The sequence below is a fragment of the Megalops cyprinoides genome, chromosome 14, assembly GCF_013368585.1.
Source record: "Megalops cyprinoides isolate fMegCyp1 chromosome 14, fMegCyp1.pri, whole genome shotgun sequence".
NCBI lineage: Eukaryota > Metazoa > Chordata > Actinopteri > Elopiformes > Megalopidae > Megalops > Megalops cyprinoides.
The window spans coordinates 14,344,795-14,362,814 of record NC_050596.1 but is presented as its reverse complement, the minus strand read 5'-3'; the positions used below and the strand labels follow the sequence as shown (position 1 = coordinate 14,362,814).

Sequence of the window (18,020 nt, the reverse complement as noted above, 5' to 3'; positions counted from 1 at the left end):
AAAAAAAATCTCCACTCAATTCCACAGTTCAAATTCAACAGTATAACATTTATAACCAGCCCAGGTCAACTTGGTCTACAATTAGTCTTCAGTGGAATTTTGAAATATCATTTTTCTGAATAGAGTCACTCAAGGACTCAAAAGCACATAATGACCTGCTTTTGAAGGGAACGGATCTCATGGTTGAGATTCATTCAACTCATTTGTTTCATGAAATTGTAATTTACTCAAGACTGTACTTTTAAATTGAACCAGCTCAATATGCATGATTTCCCATTTTATCAATAATTTCTCAAGTCTACTTAATCAGTGATAATTGAAATGTAATTGCTATTATCAGCCTTCCCTTATGGATTCATGGATCATGAATATCAATCAAGTGCAGGGTTGAATTGCACATGAATGTTTAGAATGTGAATACATTGACAATAGGGAGTCCTTATGGGCCTTACAGGTCCTTTCAGGTTTCACTGCTGCAAGCTGTCTCAGAGGATGAGGAGAGGCTACAGATCTCCACTGCAGATTACTGCTCTCCAGCTCACACATGCTTTAAAACTGAAATGAGCAATTCCCACCTGATCATGCTACGCTAAAAAGGGTGGTTTGTGCTTGGAGATGAATGGGCCTTTTAGATGTCATATCAGGACGGGAAGAGCTGGAACAGCAGCATGCATTCTATCACAAGTAGGCACTTCTAATCACACTGGACAGATATGATGGACCTCTTGGGTTATGTGTGCTATTGAATGGCATCTAGTGAGAAGATCAACCTAGGAGCTCAAATTTATTTAACACTGATGAAGAGTCATGCAATATATTCAGTGTATGGCAAGCAGTATTTTCACCTTGAGAGGCGTGTTTATTGTTAGAGGAGCAGTGTGTTCAGTGTAAGACTGAGAGAACTAGACAAATTTTGTTGAAAATGAAAAAAAAGCTTTGTGCTTTGAGCCTACTATTGACCAACAAAATCAACATTTCATAGGTAAATAACAGGTTTCATAAAACACAAATCAAGACCAAACGCTCCTGTTTAGTGCAGTGCTTTCACCTTTTTGTCTCTTTGTTTGCCTGAGTTTAATACCACTCAGTCCTACCTTATTGAGTGCCTACCAAGGCCCAGTGTTTGAAAAAAAGCTGTGGGGCTCCCTAGTGACTCAGTTGGTAAGGTGTTTGCTTTGGGCACAGGCTGAGGCCTGAGTTTGAAACTGGCCACATCATTTTGTGACAGTGACTGTGATTCCACAGCAGCATAGGGGAGGGTATGTTGGCAGGGGTTCATCTTCACTGTAGTTCACAGCGTGACTTGTAGAGCGAAAAATAGCCATCGGCTGCGTGCGAGTGCATTGGGGGATTGCATTTTGCTTTTTCTGCGGGTGCAGAGGATGTCGTTGTGGGACAAGCTTTGTGTCAGGGCTTCAGAGACTGCTTCCTGCAACAACCAGCAGGCGTCCTCGTGACAGCCTGTCTGGCCTGGTTGTCTGCTGCTTCCCTCGTGCTTCCACCAGAGGGACTGTCTTCCTGTTTGTGCCTGTACTATGTGTGCCTAATCTTGTTAGATTGTTTTCGCATGTTTGTAATTAGTCTCTATGTGCTTGGTCTATTTAAACCCTGCCTGTAGTTTGGTTCCCTGCTCCGCCTTGAGCTACCATGTGTTGTGTGCTCTCTCATGCCCAAGTTCGCTTGTTTTCTAGTAAAGATTCTTTGTCTTTTAAAACCCTTCATTGTCTTTTAAAACACATGACTTCTGCATCTGGGTCCCCCCTAATCAACCATTACACTTTGTATGCAATTGCCGATTCTAAAACATGACTGTACAAAAGGGGATATAAAGGCTAATCTCCATGCACATTGGTATTGATGCATTTATTATGAGCTGTACTGTAAGCTCTTACAGTCAGACAAGATGGCCTTGCCAAACAGACAGACCCTGCGTGAACTCACAAAGGTTGTTAAGATTTGTTAAAATGCTCGGATGGTGGAGGCCTTACCATCGTCCCCCGTCTCGTACTCAAACTTGGGGCCATAGCTGCTGTATCCAGCGGAGGTGCGGGCTCGGACGTGGAAGACATAGCGGGTTGAGGGTTTGAGGCCTGCGATGATGGCACTGGGGGTCTTGGTGCGGGTGGAAGAGTAGCTGAGCTGCTCGTGTTCCTTTGAGATGGAACACAGAAGACTAAGGCTTAAGTCTGCACTTAAATAAATAACAGTAAAAAAGAATATAGCATAGAACCCTGAGGCTTATGCCTGTACCATAACTAATAATAATAACTGTCACATTACACAAAGGCACAGTTTATACTTAAATAAATAAAGATAAATATCATATTACATTACAGGATCGTCTCTATTTAAATAACAATAATACTTTCCCTCTATACATACATGTCACATTATAGAGTCGTTCTGTGGATAAGAATGACAATTTAATGATTTTATTTAATTCTACATTAATTTTTTCATAACAAATGCCTAATGATGCACATTTATAAGTTCCTGCTATAAGAGCACTGTACCTTCTCATAGTACTTGATCTCATAGTCCAGCACCGCTGTGTCGTGCTGTTCTGGCTCTTGCCAGGAGAGGGCAATGCTATTTGGAGAGGCCCAGTCCTTCTTCACCATCCCCACTAGCGAAGGGCCTGAAAGAAACAGCTCAGGTCAGCTGCGGACCGATCAACACATATCTGCCCAAACCCCTGTGCCCCGCACACATTCTCACAGGGCTCATTAGCAAACATTAGCAGATTCATTGGCACTCATTGGCACACACTGGTGTGATCGGATAAGAGGTTGGTGTTATCTGAATTTGGTTCATTGCCAATCCCACCGCAATGACCTGTGACCAAAGCCCAGAGGCTTTCAACTTTTCCACACCATCCTGAAAAGAAGAATTTTGCAAAGAACTGGTCACACTAGAGAGGACATGGGAAGTCTGCTCACACCCAAACCCAATTAGCTTAATGTTCTGTTTACTTTGAAAAACAACAGAGGAAACTCATTATCTCAAATTAACTTCATTTAGCAACTCACTCATCCAAAATTCATGATAGATGTGCTCCTGTAAATGACTCCATTCATCACTGTATTGTAGTAAAACAGCAAAAACAAAATGCTCAACAATATTTTACTGAAAGTATTCCAACATATATTATTGTCAGGTTTAAAATGAAAGAAATTGGATGTCATCAAGGTCATGTTACTTAATGAGGTACTAATTTCATATCAAACAGACAGCTCCCTCAGTTGTTTTATTACCTTATCTTTAGTAGTACCTGTTGATAAAATAAAGCTGCTGTTTATTCACAATTCATAATAATGGGTACTTGCTGCTCCACACTACCTGATCTATCTGTTCTTAAACTGTGTGAAACATTAAAAACACCAATATATTGTACAAACACAAAAGTATCATAATTTATTCCTGTAAAATGTGATTTGTATCTTCTTAGAAAATACACCCAATGGACTTTTTTTATTACCACTTAATAAATGTGGAATATGTCCATGTTTATAGATGGAGAAAGACATTGGTTGTAATGCCAACAAGCACCACTGATGATGACTTACCTAACAAATGTTCTGATGGTTAAATTACATTTGAAGAAACCAGATTACCAGAGCTGATTGATTTCAGGCTGCGAAAATATTCACACACAGCATACTAAAGCGGCTACCAGATAACTGCTGTCCGATTAATAATGTCCAGATAATATCCCAATAATATCCCATGATATCATGGAAGTGTTGAAATTATATCACAAGAGCTGAATGCAGAGATGTGAGTATGTGTTTTGAGGTTCTTTCCAGTCTATGACTGAATGTGATCACTTGTGACTCGTCAAAAGTATAGGACCCTCACTGCTGCTGATCACACTCTGTGGGTGCAATGCTGCCCTCCTGCTCCCTTCACAAGCGGCTGCCCTGTGTGCAGGGCCATCGTATGGGCACTTCAGACAGACAGAGGACTGTCCTGCCTAATCTTTCAGGCAGGGAGGGTTTGCTCCCGCTCTGCTCTGCTCGGCCCAGAGGGATCGTCAGCATAGCGTGGGGAGGCAGCTCTGACTATGGGCCCAGTCACATACACATAAACGGAGATGGACACGGACATGAAGTTTGGAGGCTCTTGACAACGGCATTTCTTTGGAGCTCCATAGCTACGCACCACCCAATACAAGCCACCACCACACAAACGGCGCAACTGAAGGTAAATGCAGTTTATCGTCACATTACGCAATGGATGTGTCATCATGCTCACTATAGAATGCACATGTATCTCCTAGTTTTTCAAGGAACAGCCCGAGGATGCATCAGGGTGAGTCAGTCCCTGGCCACTCTCACATTCCTCAGCATGTCAAGCACTTCTAATATCCCTGTGAGAGCTGGGGTGGGTTGCAACACCCAGCAGCACTGTGATGAATATCAACATGCAACAGACAAACTCTGTGTAATAGCTGTTTATTCTTTTGGAAAAAATACAGCATGTTCAAGGGAAATAAAGTCAGTTGCATAATTACATAGCTGCCAGCTCAGTCCTCGAAATTTACTCCGCACATTTTGGCTAAACTGCTGTGGGGGTTTACATGTTTTGAAACTTGGCTATATGGCTTAAGATGAAATGATTATATTGTTATTGTTCATGTACAATACAAATGCAGTGGGCAATAGCAGTATCTATTCTATATCTACATCCAGGTCAGCACTTACTGTTTGGTACAATAATGTCTAAGCAAAGCAAAATGGCCCATTTTATCTTAGGAGCTGCTCCCAAACAGAAAATGATTATGGAAAGTGATTGCACAGTTTTCCTCCCCTAGGTATAAAAACACACTTCTTTATCTTCCCAACAGGTTAAAATGTAAACTCCAAGTCCCTCAAAACATTTTTTGTAATTCCATTATTTCCATATAAACTGGATCCACTGATCAAATCAAAGCAACATCACAGCTGAATATAATGGGGTAACATAGGAAAAAGTTTGGTTTGTATGTTAAGATGAAATTAACTTCAGTATGTGAAAAAAAAGCAAACAATCCAATGTGTAAAAGTATACAGAAGATACAACATGAATGGCACGACCACAATATCATGTTTGCCTTTAATTTCTTTGAGCCATGTTCATTCTCACATGTGGCTAAATCAGCCAGGGGAAGAATGATTCGCCAAAAGTGGGAGAACTACGCTTCAAGTCAATTACTAAGTGCACTGGGCAAACTTTCCCCCTGCCTTCATTAGGTTCAAAAGCCCAACCAAATTAAACTAATGGACTCATTACATGTGCTTCTATTACATTTTTAATCAGCTTTCCTCCCCTAAAGACTTCCATTAACTGTTAAACAAAAAATAAATTCAGTCTGCATTGATGCTGCTTCGCGGTGTCTAATGTGTTTCAAACCTTTCATTCCTAATCATGGTAAATAAGGAAGAACCAATATTGCTGCAACATATATTACCTGAAGGTAAAACCAAACAGTACATGTATGTATATACAGTATGTTATACTAACACTACTTGGGTAGTTATGAATAAAACATGTCTTTATACCAAAAAATTACTATTAGCCTGGCTTTGGCCTTAATGACTGCTTCAATGAGCTATAAAAGACTGTGTACTAATATCTGGTAAAAAGCTGATGCCATTGTGCCCCAGTCCTTCTTTAAAGCATTAGTTAGCTCTGCTACTGAAGAAGGCCGTCTTAGTCTTGCCCTAATTAAGTCCTAATTAATTTGGCCCTAATTAAATTCATCCCCAAGATGTTCTGTTGGGTTGAGGGCTGGGTTCTGTGCTGGCCACTGCAACGTTCTGCTCAAACCACACATACTGCAGTCACACCCAGTTTCCTGCAATTGGATGGGGTGTCTTTTAGTAGGATATTTACATTACATACACATTAACTAAGTTCAGGTCAGAGTAAAAATATGTTGGAATGAGCAGTTGAATTGTTTAGAATTAAGTAAAACTTATCTGACAATTTAAGCCTCTGTCTATTGCAGAAAGAGGAGGTGGAGCTAATCTCAGCACTGGACAGCACAGTGACCACATTCTTAATCAGGGTAACTAACAAAGCCTATATTTTCACGACCTATATTTCTACTATTCATATTAATTGCTATAGATTTTCTGTTGTTCTCTTAATTACCTTGCTAAAATCAGTGTCCTATCAAGGATTACATCCTAAAACTCTCTGACTGCAAACGCAGTTTCCTTACCATTATCCTGCATTGCAGTCATTGGACTTTGTTTCTGAGCTGCAGTGAAACTCACTACCATAAAACAGGCCCTGCAGGGTATCTGTGGAGACTTGTGGAGACAAGCTGACTCTGTTACGCTGCCTAAATGAGCCCTGTCAAAGTTTCAGCCAAATTAACACAGGGCGTCATCATGAGGACAGCGCCGCAAATCAATAGTCCGACCTCCCCTCGCTTGGCCGGAAAGCGGTGTTAATCACAAATGACCCTGGAAGCAGAGGACCACAGGGAGAAGATATTTCTGTTGCCATTCCTTTGCAACTAACATAAAAGGCTCTTGTGGTTGGCCATCCATCTGAATGACAATCTCATTCCTCAGTCCTAAAAAAAGAAAGGCACCACCACAAAGTATATTCGGGGTGTACAATTCTCTGCAAACTAGGCACTTTAGCATTCCAAAGATGATTTTTTTTGTTATTTATATGCAAAAAAAGAAATGATAAAGCTCTAGAAGAATTCTCATTTAATGATCATTACAAGAGATTTAAGGGGGACTGCCACAATGATTTATTAGCTACAAAAAAATCAAACTCTACTCAAAGTCACCACATTATTGCCGTAAATGAAAGCCTGCCTTCACAGGAACACATGCTAATTTTCTCCCGGTAATGTTTTGTTTTTTATTAGTATTTAAAAATGTAATATTGCAATATTATACACACTTTCACCACTGTAAATACATAGAATTATTGTCTCACATTTGACAAAAGACAGACATATTTCATGACAAAATGCTCATATAAAATTACTGACTGAAACTGTTAAATTATGCAGCTGTTAAGGTTGTAAAAAAATAATTTAATTCATACAGTACAGTACTAGTGATACTTCACCAGAGCATTACATCATAAATGTACTTGCCACACACCCTTATCCCTTACATACTACACATTCTCATACTCCTGGATAATTACAGAATCATTTGAGATTATGTGCCTTGATCAGGGGCACCACAGCAGTGTGCTATCCATAAAGTAGACCTTCTAGACAACATTCCCATTTCCTGTCCATTACTCCACACAACGTATCAGCTTAGCATGTACCCTGCTCTCTGATTCTCTGAGTATTCAGCAGGATCACCATTCTGTTAGCTAAAGCAACATGGGCAATATCAACAGAGAGACTGAGATCAGACAGAGCGTAGCTTTGGCGGAAACTTTCAAGCCCATGGAAGGAACACATGCTGGTGTGGATGAGGCTAATGTTGCAAAACATGTAAGACACATTAATGAAAGTTAAAGAAGTTTTACAAGTTGTTGTAAAAGCAGTGCCATGTTTGAGCACTTATCTTTGCTACCAAACCCTCAGGTGTCCCGTGTTAATGAATAACTTTTCTCCCTAATTGTTGAAATTTTCAGATTTTACCTTGTGAAAAGCCTATACTTCCAACTTGTTTCTATTTTAGTTATTTTTTTATTACCGAATTATCAACGCCTTTTTACACATTTCTTTCCCAAGTATGACAGTGAGCTCCTTTCACTGCAGGAAACCGGAGTTACATTCTGGTTATTTTCACACCCTTGCATGACACATGTAGCAGGTATAGGAGAGCATGCTCCTGCTCAAACCACACATTGTGATAGCACGTAATTGGATTTATCTTGCCCCTGACAGGTTTTGCTCCATTCATTTCGGTTGTTCCTGTCACTTAAGATGGTGACAGGAATGTGTGACACCACACTGGCCAGGCTCTCCTTCAAAGACTGACAGGAGCCAGCAGGGGCCACTGTAAATCGCCTACCCTCTGGTTCCCACTTGGAGCTCAGCACTGCATTTTCACAAGGCTTTCTTCCGTGGTCTCTTTTGATTTAAAAGATCCAGAAGAACACTTCTGAAAGACATTTATCCCTCTTTCTGTAGACTCTGAAATAGCTCTCCCTGACTTATCCCAGCTCAATCCCCTCAACATCCATCTGCCCAAGGAATGAAGCAAGTTGTCTTAACATGCTTTAGAAACTGCCAAACAATGAATAATGAAATAAATAAACGATAAGATGAAAAACTAAGATGTGTGGGCTGGACACATTTTTGAACGACAGTGCTTCTTTATTGTGATTTGGCGTTTTCAGTATTGCAGCTGGCCCTTGCGATCTACAGGAAATGGACCTGGCCACCTGCTGAAGAAAAGGAAATCAGGTGCAGCGCTGCAGAGGACCGGAAGTCACACATTTTAATTGCGGCCCTGTAATGAGCTGATCCATCCTTGTTTTCCTTAAATGGTAATCTGGGAATGCAATGAAGCATTATAACAGGATAGTAAAATTGGCTCCGGAACAGCTTGCCACAATCAATACTAATTTGTCCTCTTTCTCAGAGGTAATTAATGAGATGGATGGAATTATCTTCTTTGGTGCCAATTTCTGTCCGGCCCCAAATCCATTTCACACCGATACCTAAGCGCTTTATTAGTGAGATTTTCCACTGGTGCCAGCCCCAATGAGAGAAGAGGACAGCGGTACGATCAGCCCTAAATCAAACAAGAAACAAGAAAGTGGGAGCACATTGTCCTAATTATTTATGATGAGCAATAAACTGCCATTTGATTCCATGGGCTGTAACAGAGGGAACAGAACAATACTGTTCTTTATCACTAATTGTAATGTGTTCCTTTTAATGGTAGATTTATTTGTCTTCAGACACAATGGCCTGCCACCACCCCCAAATCTTAATGGTGACATCTGAGGGAGTCGTTTAAAGCCTGAGTCCCACAGCAACTTATTTTGGGAACTCTTTTTCTTCTCTTTACCACTCTCAAGGAAAATTAAGAAGATACATAAATGGATGCCTCCCAATATCAACCCCGGTTGTCCTGTCATTGATAACAAAACACAGTGGGTAAAAATGGCGTAGCTACTCAGGAAATAGAATTGTACAAGACAGTATGAAGGTCTGAATCCAGGTGATGCACTGTCACTGTGTCCTTAAGCAAAGTAACCTGAATTGTTTCAGTAATGATGCTGAAGTATGAATACTTACACAATGCAATAAACCCTAAATCAGAGCATTCACTAAGCAAATACTTGATCCCATCAAATGGATAGTTTGATTCTTCCTACACTGAGCACAATTGTATGGTTTCAGCCATTTATGACCATTTGATTTAAGATGCAAGATGTAATTTGCTGGCTTTGACTCAAATATGGGAATGCAAAATGGAGACAGTAGGTTGTGACCTTGACTGGGACACCATTTAAACCAATATTTTCATAAGCCCAGTGTATCAAACTATACATTATTCACTGATCATGTGCCACTTGTTACATGCGCTTTAACATGATGCTGATCCCCAATCCAAACTGCGAAAGATGTAACAATGGTGTCCCTGGGACATGTTTGACCATGTTCTGGGACTGCCTGATGATATCCAGTTTTTGGTCCCAAGTATCACACCCCTTGGCAAAAACATCTGACTCCCCAATACCCTTGGACCCACCCCACTTCTTGTTCCTCTGTCAGTGATGATGCCTAAATTCCTACTTTGTCAATTTGTAGTCAAGAAATCTATAGAATTGTTTCAGGGTTCTGCACCAAGATCTAATTTAGATGATGAAATATCCTCTGGGGTCATTCATAACCTCAATCAAATTGCTGAATCACGTGTGCATAGTGAGATAAGTCAATATATTATTTATCACAGAAGGCCTTTTTTGTGTGTCTGGGGGTTTTTTACATTTTAGTTCTTTCATTTACAAAACTGGGGAGATAAAGATGAGTCACCCAGGTATCTTGCTTTTGTAATTATTGTTACTCAGCCCTGTCACTCAAACCTTAGAACATTTTAAGAACCAAGGAATGAACCAAGGAATGATCACAAAAAGTATATATACATAATACATAATGGCTTTACCAAAATGAAGGAAAAGTCAGCTACTGTCACAAAAATCATCAAATCGAGTACCACATTTATATCATAATTCAATATCCCACTGAACTCAGTATATATCAAGATATAAAAACAGAGCAAGAGAAGTTTTCAAAATAGTTGCAATACTTTCAATTAAACACATGCCATAATATATATGAAAATTTTGCGAATACTGAAACTGTAACTTAACATGCTCTGACACCCAGCTGTACCCTAAAATGTACAAAAAAAAATGCCCCTTACAATGGCAATCAGAAATGAAAGATTTTTTTCTTTGCAAAGGACTCTGTTCCAGACGAAAAAAATGGTATATAAATGATGTGAGAATTATCAGGCCAACTCCAAAATCAAAATTACAATCTAAATGAACAATGTCTGCTGCAAAATGACTTCAGTAGCGTCCTCTGATAGCTCAAAGCAAATATAACCTGCACGAGACTGAACCATTTTAGGACTGCAATTAAAATGGCTTGCCCTCTTGCCCTCTCTCCAGGGCATCAGTCTCTATTGCTCAATGCTGTTCATGGAGAAGAAAAAGTGGAACTTTACTCTGGGAAGCTGTCTGTTCTCTATTGGGACACTACTGCAGATCACAATTACGCTTTTACTTAATAAATAACACAAATGCAGCCCTGTATCACTGTGCACTCTAATGCATACTGGCCATGCATTAATTTCATAGAGTGCCACTTCTCAATCATTGACTAATAATAATTACTCTATTTTACCTGATCAACAAAGTGCAGCCTCATGACCCGAAAATGTTTTTTTCCTACTAATACCTCACGTGTTCTCATCCCCCACGTTGATAATGACACTTCAGTTGCCTCTTTTACATCATAAACCTCTTTCTTGTGTGGCTGGGGGCCCAGTCCACTATTCAGATCACGTCTTCCCCATGTAAGCTTCACATCCCACAATCTAGATGACACCGTTCTCATGTAAACTTTCAGATCACACACTGTCTCTGCTGGCTTTGCCCTGAGATTCTCCTCCATTTTCAGCAGATGTGAAAATTGTCCTCATTGCTCACTCATCTATTATACCGCTTAGTTCACACACACCAAGCCTGGCAACTCAGGACCGAGCTAATACATGGACAAAGGGCAGGGTTGAAACGACAGAAAACACAGGTGAAACCAATAACTGATTAACACAGTTGGAAGACATTAACTAATTGAGACATAGAACAATGGATGTCATGAGGGCATCTGGTGGTCATCTTGGGAATCAGCAGCCAAATCCCTTAAAAATTAATTTGTATTGTATTGTATTATATCTGGCGGTCTGAAAGTAATGGCTATTGCATTCCTAGTGGGTGGATGGACTGAGAAAAACACTGAAAATGCATGGAAACTAGCCTTCCTTTAAATTCTTTGACATACCTATTAGATGGATTTTGCATACTATAGATGCACAACCAAACATATTTTATGTTAATTCAGGATCACTGGTAGGTATGTCACTGAATAATAATAAAAAACTATAATCAAATACATATGGAACACAATTTTGTATTGATACCTCAACCGTTTCCATCTTCTTTCAGTTTGTTTTGTTCACAGTCCTTGTCTCATTCCCTGCCTGATACTACAGTGACTACAGTGAGAGCTACATTCCATTCTACAGGCATACGAAGTCACTGCCGTGACTTGATACGTTCTATAATCCCGGTTTAGTACTACTGATGACAAATAACAAGTAAAGACAGTGGACTGTATCTAGGGATACAAGTATTCCCATGTTTTCTCACTTCAACCTGCCAGCACAAGAAACACACTTTGTGGGTGAACATACCAGAATGCTAGCTGGCACCTGTGCCACCCAGGTTATTCCGGGACACTGAGTAGTATTTTGATTTTCTTAGCGAGTGCTACTCTGACACCTGCATATTCACTGTGGGCTCTATTAGTTCAGGAAATTGCAGTGAACACTCAAGCACACAGGCACCAATGTGCCCCTACGCACACACACAGACTCAATTACACAAATGCATGCATACATACACACACAAACGTACACACACACACACTCCACAGCTGTCTACAGGTCTTCATTGGACTCCATATTCTAACAGTCATTTTTTTAAATTTGCAGCACATCTGATTTATATGATGTATAAGGATTCAGGACAGTGATCCCCATGTGACTCCCCATGTGCCCCTAGGAGCCACAGAGCACAGCCATGAACCTGAGGTCAGTCTATATCTGCATACTGTCTGTCTCTCTTAACTTGTGGTCTGCAATTTGGCTTTTATAGGGCATCACCCTTTAAAGCTTGATACCAAACCAATCAGAAAACAGAAAAAAGAAAATTATAGATTGGCAGCTAGAGAGAAGATGAAGTCATGGATTTGATGGCTTCATCTTGCCCAGCGCTGGACCTCTGTGTAAATCTCTAGGGATTAACTTTTGAAAGCCCCCAAATCTCTGTGCACAAAATGAGACAGCATATCACATCTGAGTCAAGGGTGGTCTAGTCACCCGCATCTTTAATTCTCTGATGGATGGGAAAAATTGGATTGTCACAGGTCTAAACCTTAAAATCAAAAAGTTGAATGAGAAGTTTAAACGTGCATTGAAAGATGCGAATGGTTTGATCTCTAAAGCTGTTACTTCACCAAGAAGAGGAAAAAGAGACAGTGTAGACTGTCAACATGCTTCTGTCCCCAGTCTCTAGGGCTCTCAGGCAGGCTGTCTCTGGATCACAGCAGAAACACATGCCCCAGAGATGACTTTTAGGTGCCTGATTGTTAAAAAGTTTACATCAGTTCACATTTACATCAGTCACACTAACTATAAGAGCTCGGTGCTGGTCTATGCTTGAGCTGATCTTGAACCTTGAAACTTGAGAAGTCAAAACAGGTGCACACAATTTAGAGTATTATCAAGTATTAACAGATGCACCAGAAAAAAGCCAGTACAGGATTCCATGTAGAACAGGGCTTACCAGATGGGTATTCTTGCATGGATCCACAGTAAATTAAACACAATTATCAATGTGAGATTATCATCATATGGGAAGTGATATACATAGTACATATTTAGCTAAAGAATATTCCCATGAAAAAAGTCTAAATCCGAGTTGTTTTTTTCTCCCAGACAAGCTGCTCATTATTTGGTGCAATTAAGCTACATGATGAAATAAAAGATCAAATGATACACAGTACCAGTCAAAAGTTTGGACACACCTGATTAAGATAATGGGAAACATGCACTCACAGACATTTTGATCAAAAGACTTATGCTTTAATGCTTGGAATGTATTTTCTAGACAAATAAATAAATAGTGAAGATGATGCCTACAGTATGTGTGAATTTCCTTCCAAAAAAATATTTTTAAAAAACATTTTGGCTACTTTGAAGAATAAAAAAAATATAAGATAGCTTTGATTTATTTAACACTTTTGATCACCGCATAATTCCATTTGTGTTATTTAATAGGTTTGATGTGTTTTCTATCATTCTAAAATGTAGAAAAAAAGTAAATATAGAGAAAAACCCTTCTATAAGTAGGCGTGTCCAAATTTTGTTCAAACTTTTTAGGTTAAAGTGGGATGATTTGTGACTACCTGGAGCCATGTGTAATAACATTAGAATATAAGACATAATTTAATAATTTTCAACACCAATTACAATCCACTTGCTCATTTCATGATGGGCATTTCATGTAACTGTTAAGCCACACATGTCTGCTTACAGGGGGTTCTGCTATTTCAGATGGTTTTATTTCTTGCTCATATTTTTGATATTCCACAGACAATTGTTTGAGGAAGACTGATTTGAAAAATGTTAAGGCTCTGGCAATGACTGGGCTATCTCATCACCTGACTGACAGGTGTGGCCTTTCGTTGGGCTCAGGTTTAAATGGAAATGTTCTCATACCCCTTGCATGGGTAGAAATAAAGCTGGCACATCATTTTTATTTTTTAGTTCAGTGAAAAGTAATTTTGAAACACTCCTACACGGGAACAGAAATATGACATTGTAACTTTCACAGCCTAATGGAATCATTCCATGTCAGAATTACATATCGGATACACAGTATCCATATACTCCTATACACAATATTAATCTTCATTCTTATGACTCATCAGAATTGGAATTGCCCGGCACACAATTCTGTAAAAAATCTGTAATGGTTGTTCTTGTTAGCGTGCCATTAAAATGCCAGTAAGAATTGGATTCAGCTTATCGCAGATTGATAAAGCACTCAAATTCAACCTCAGTTTCTATCGGGACATATCAGTACTTAGGTGTCCAGATGTGGTGTTTGAAGTTGCTGGGTGTTTGGTGATCAACAGTCAGGAGCTGGTGTCTTTGTGTTTGTGTGACAGTGTGTGAAACAAGAAGGTGGGGTGGGGACTTGCAAAGTCAGTCTATATATATAGACTGAGTTGGCACATCCACAAACTGTTTGTCCCAGTTTGCTGTTCATCCCATCAATTAAGCTATGTGTATCCAAAAGCTCTGGAAACCGAAGGAAAGCAAATGCATCATTTGGAGATCTATTGGATGAGAAAGCCCACTCATTTCATAGTGACTCCGAATAGAAGATGCCGCTGTCTCACCCGCTGTTAGAAATGTTCATAAAAAAGCATAGAACTGTAATGGCTGCTACATACTGATATCATGCAAGACAGGAACAGGTGTTGAGCAGCTGTGACTACCTGCTGAAAAAGTTAATACTTTGGTGGTCATTCACTCTGTAGTGGCGTGGTGTTTGCATCTGATTTATTCTTTTCCAAAAAATCTTTTGATTTCAGTAAACCTTAAACACCAGCTCAGTATTCTAGAAGAGCCAGCTTTTATGAGTTGCCAAATGCATACATTAGGCTACAGACAAAGTAGAAAATTCCTATCAGAGGGAATTTTTGAATTGGAGGGCTGCCGACGAGCCAGCCTATGAAAACTGTGATGGCTACATATTCTACACAAGTGACTCATTCACTGGACAAAAATGTTCAAAAGAGCTGAGTATTCATTGAGCTGAATCCTTTTTCATCTAGCAAGTCCATAAATGAGACAGCAGCACCATTTCCATAAAGGTTCAGCTCTTTGAGAGTTCTCTTGGAAGTGCCAGCAGTGTGTTGTGAATCTGATGTCAGAATCACACATGCATGAAACCATAGATGAGAAATTTTTAAACAAAATTAAACAAAGTTGAAACAAAGTTTAAGACATAAGAAATTGTTTCAGGTGGTATTGTTTCAGGTTTTTAGGTGAGCGCTGTGTCTTCAGATGTTCCTTGGAGATAGTGAGGAACTCAGCAGAACAGATGAAGTGTGGAAGTTCATTCCACCATTGGGGATTAATGGCAGAGAAAGTTCTGATAAGCGATTTTATGCTGCAATGTGACGTGATCACCAGAAGCCATACGGCTTGTAGTAGTGAGTTCGGGTAGGTAGGTGCAGTTTTGTGGGATTTTCTGAATTTACAAGTAGCCTGATACATTTAGCTAGTTTTGCTTATTATTGAATGTTGTAATTCGAAGTGTACATGCAGTCTGAAATTAAATTATTTATTTACAATCATATATCTCTCAGCGTTAATTTCATTTTTACTCAGACAACATCAGCAGTTTCACTAGCCGGCATCTGAGCAGAGAAACAGGAAAAGAAAGTTAATGTCTGCATCATCCTTAATGTACTGTCATTTGTGACCCGGTCCAGCAAAAAAGCATGTTGAATGAGTAGAACTGAAGCTACATTCTGAAATTGTATGATTTGTTGAGGTGAAGAATTTTAGAGATCACTGGGTCCACCTTTCTTGGCATGCATACCCTATAAGCCTCCTCATGTTTGGCATAGGCCACCTTTGGTAGAGGTGGAAGGGACTGAGACTCGCAAGCTTACAATTAGATTGTGCTGCTCTATTCTCACTATATCGAATGAAATGGATATTAACTTGATACAAAAAGTTTTGCTAAAACTTGAGATCAGGGAATTCCCAGTGGGGGAAAGGCATTAGGTATAGAAACCTGGAGATGCTACTAGACCCTGTTAACACTGCATATTTATTAAGGTCTATATTGGTAGGTTGTATAATGAGGTGAGACATTTCTCCACTTAGAGTCACCTAAACTGGCATCAGGATGCCTGCTCTCTCACTACACAAACAGAAGATGTTGGTACAGTAGGTGTTAGCTGTTACGGTAAAGCTACCCACATGTAAAATATAAACACATATAAAGCATTACAAACATTTTAGTGTAATTATTGTCAGCTTAAGAGGAGGAGTAAATAATTTCAAATTGCTATAAAATCTAACAAAGAGAAAGCCTACATTCTCTAGATTAGTGTGCTGAGGAGACTACCAGCAAATAATTCATGATAGTTTTGTAACTCTCTCATCATGTCCAATTGCAACAATATTTTAGATGTTTTAGAACTGTTTTATGCCTGCTATAAACTATAATTATCATTTGTGTATTTTACACAGAAACAGCCAAATTTTGAGGGCTGTGAATTTTACTCCACTTCCAGAATTGTCCATCTCAAACCCCTATACCTGTCTAGTTCCCTAACATTCTGTCTTCATTCAGTCTGAACTTTGGATGCTGTGATTGGCCCCTTTTTTCCTGAATAAATTTCATGGGTACGAGCGTGGTTTAGCTAAGCTGATCCGAGCGTGCTCTAAACCTTTTATCTGGCCCTAGCCTTGCAGCCACTCTCCCAGTGGTTTGCAAAGACTGTGGCAGAGTAATGTGTTCCATGCTATCTGCACACCACTAGTCCCAGGAAGCAAGACACATCATTTCCAGCACACAAATCCTTTATTACACCCTCAAGATATACCAATTTCCCCCTTTCTCAGTCTTTTCTCTTCATCCCTCTTTCTCAAATGTCATTTTGTCATTACCTGGCCTACTCACAACAGCCTTTCGGTCACAATGTCCAACTTTTCACACAGCGCATCATTCTGTTTCTGCAGGACTCATTCCAAACGCACGTTCTGAATTATTTATCAATCTGTTGGCATTAGTCTACTTTTTTTATTCCATTTATGCGTGGTTTATTAAATTCTTCCCAGCCATCCGTGCTTTAAATGCATTATACTAAACGCCTGCTGATACCGGGGTAAAATAGCACCATCAGCAAAACGGCAGACATCCCTGGAATTGACTATGGTTTAAAATGTTCAATGTGAAAGATAGAGGTTTCATGTAATGGGGGATGCCAGTCCAGAGAGAACTCAACTATTGAGAAAAAAAGACAAATCTGCAAGTATGAATATGAAAATTAATTTGGTATCAGCAGTTATTCCTGAGCTCCTGGCCTTCACACTTGGCAATGTTGTTGGTGTTTGTTCATATTCATATTTTATACACAGCATGCCTACCATTGTGTTCACCTGGGAGTTTTGTTTTCCTTTCATTTAACAAGTTTAATTGGTAAAATTACATGTGAATGAAATTACTTTGACATGTTTTCAATCACGTTTGTCCACTGAGTAAACTTTTACTAGCGCTAAACTATTCTGAATATTATGCTGTGCAGTAACATACAGTATAGAACATACTGTTCCTCTAGCATGTGGCAAGCACAAGTTCAACCCACATTATGAACTATCAGAATATATTTCATCAGCACATAATTTTATTCATGATAAGCTCTTTTCTACAGCAGATCTGGTGGACAGTTTCTGAATAACAAACCTTTTTTATCATTAAGAGAAAATGGTTCCATTCAGTGGAGTGTTCTCTCTGATATAACTGGACAGGCTCTTATTAGGAAAAGAAAGTTTTTTTTTCTTTTGTTTGGCCCTTGTGTGGCTACTTGACTTTTCAGGAACTTGAACACATTCACAATTCTGTGTCTGTTCTTCTCCTTGTACTGTCTCCCTGGCTGTCATCTTTGATAAAAAGCCAATACACACAAAGAGCTTACAGTACTGTGCAAGCCTTGAGCG

General features: G+C 39.5%; 1 protein-coding gene across 1 annotated transcript in view; it reads right to left on the bottom strand.

The window, feature by feature from the left end:
* LOC118788801 (ephrin type-A receptor 6-like) overlaps window positions 1–18,020 on the bottom strand; it is a 102,528-nt gene that overhangs the window by 16,752 nt on the left and 67,756 nt on the right. Inside the window, exons 6-7 of the mRNA XM_036544900.1 lie at window positions 2,514–2,638; window positions 1,989–2,151 (exon numbers count right to left, since the gene is read on the bottom strand). Coding sequence (XP_036400793.1) covers window positions 1,989–2,151; window positions 2,514–2,638 — 288 coding nt within the window. The remainder of the gene's footprint in view (window positions 1–1,988; window positions 2,152–2,513; window positions 2,639–18,020) is intronic.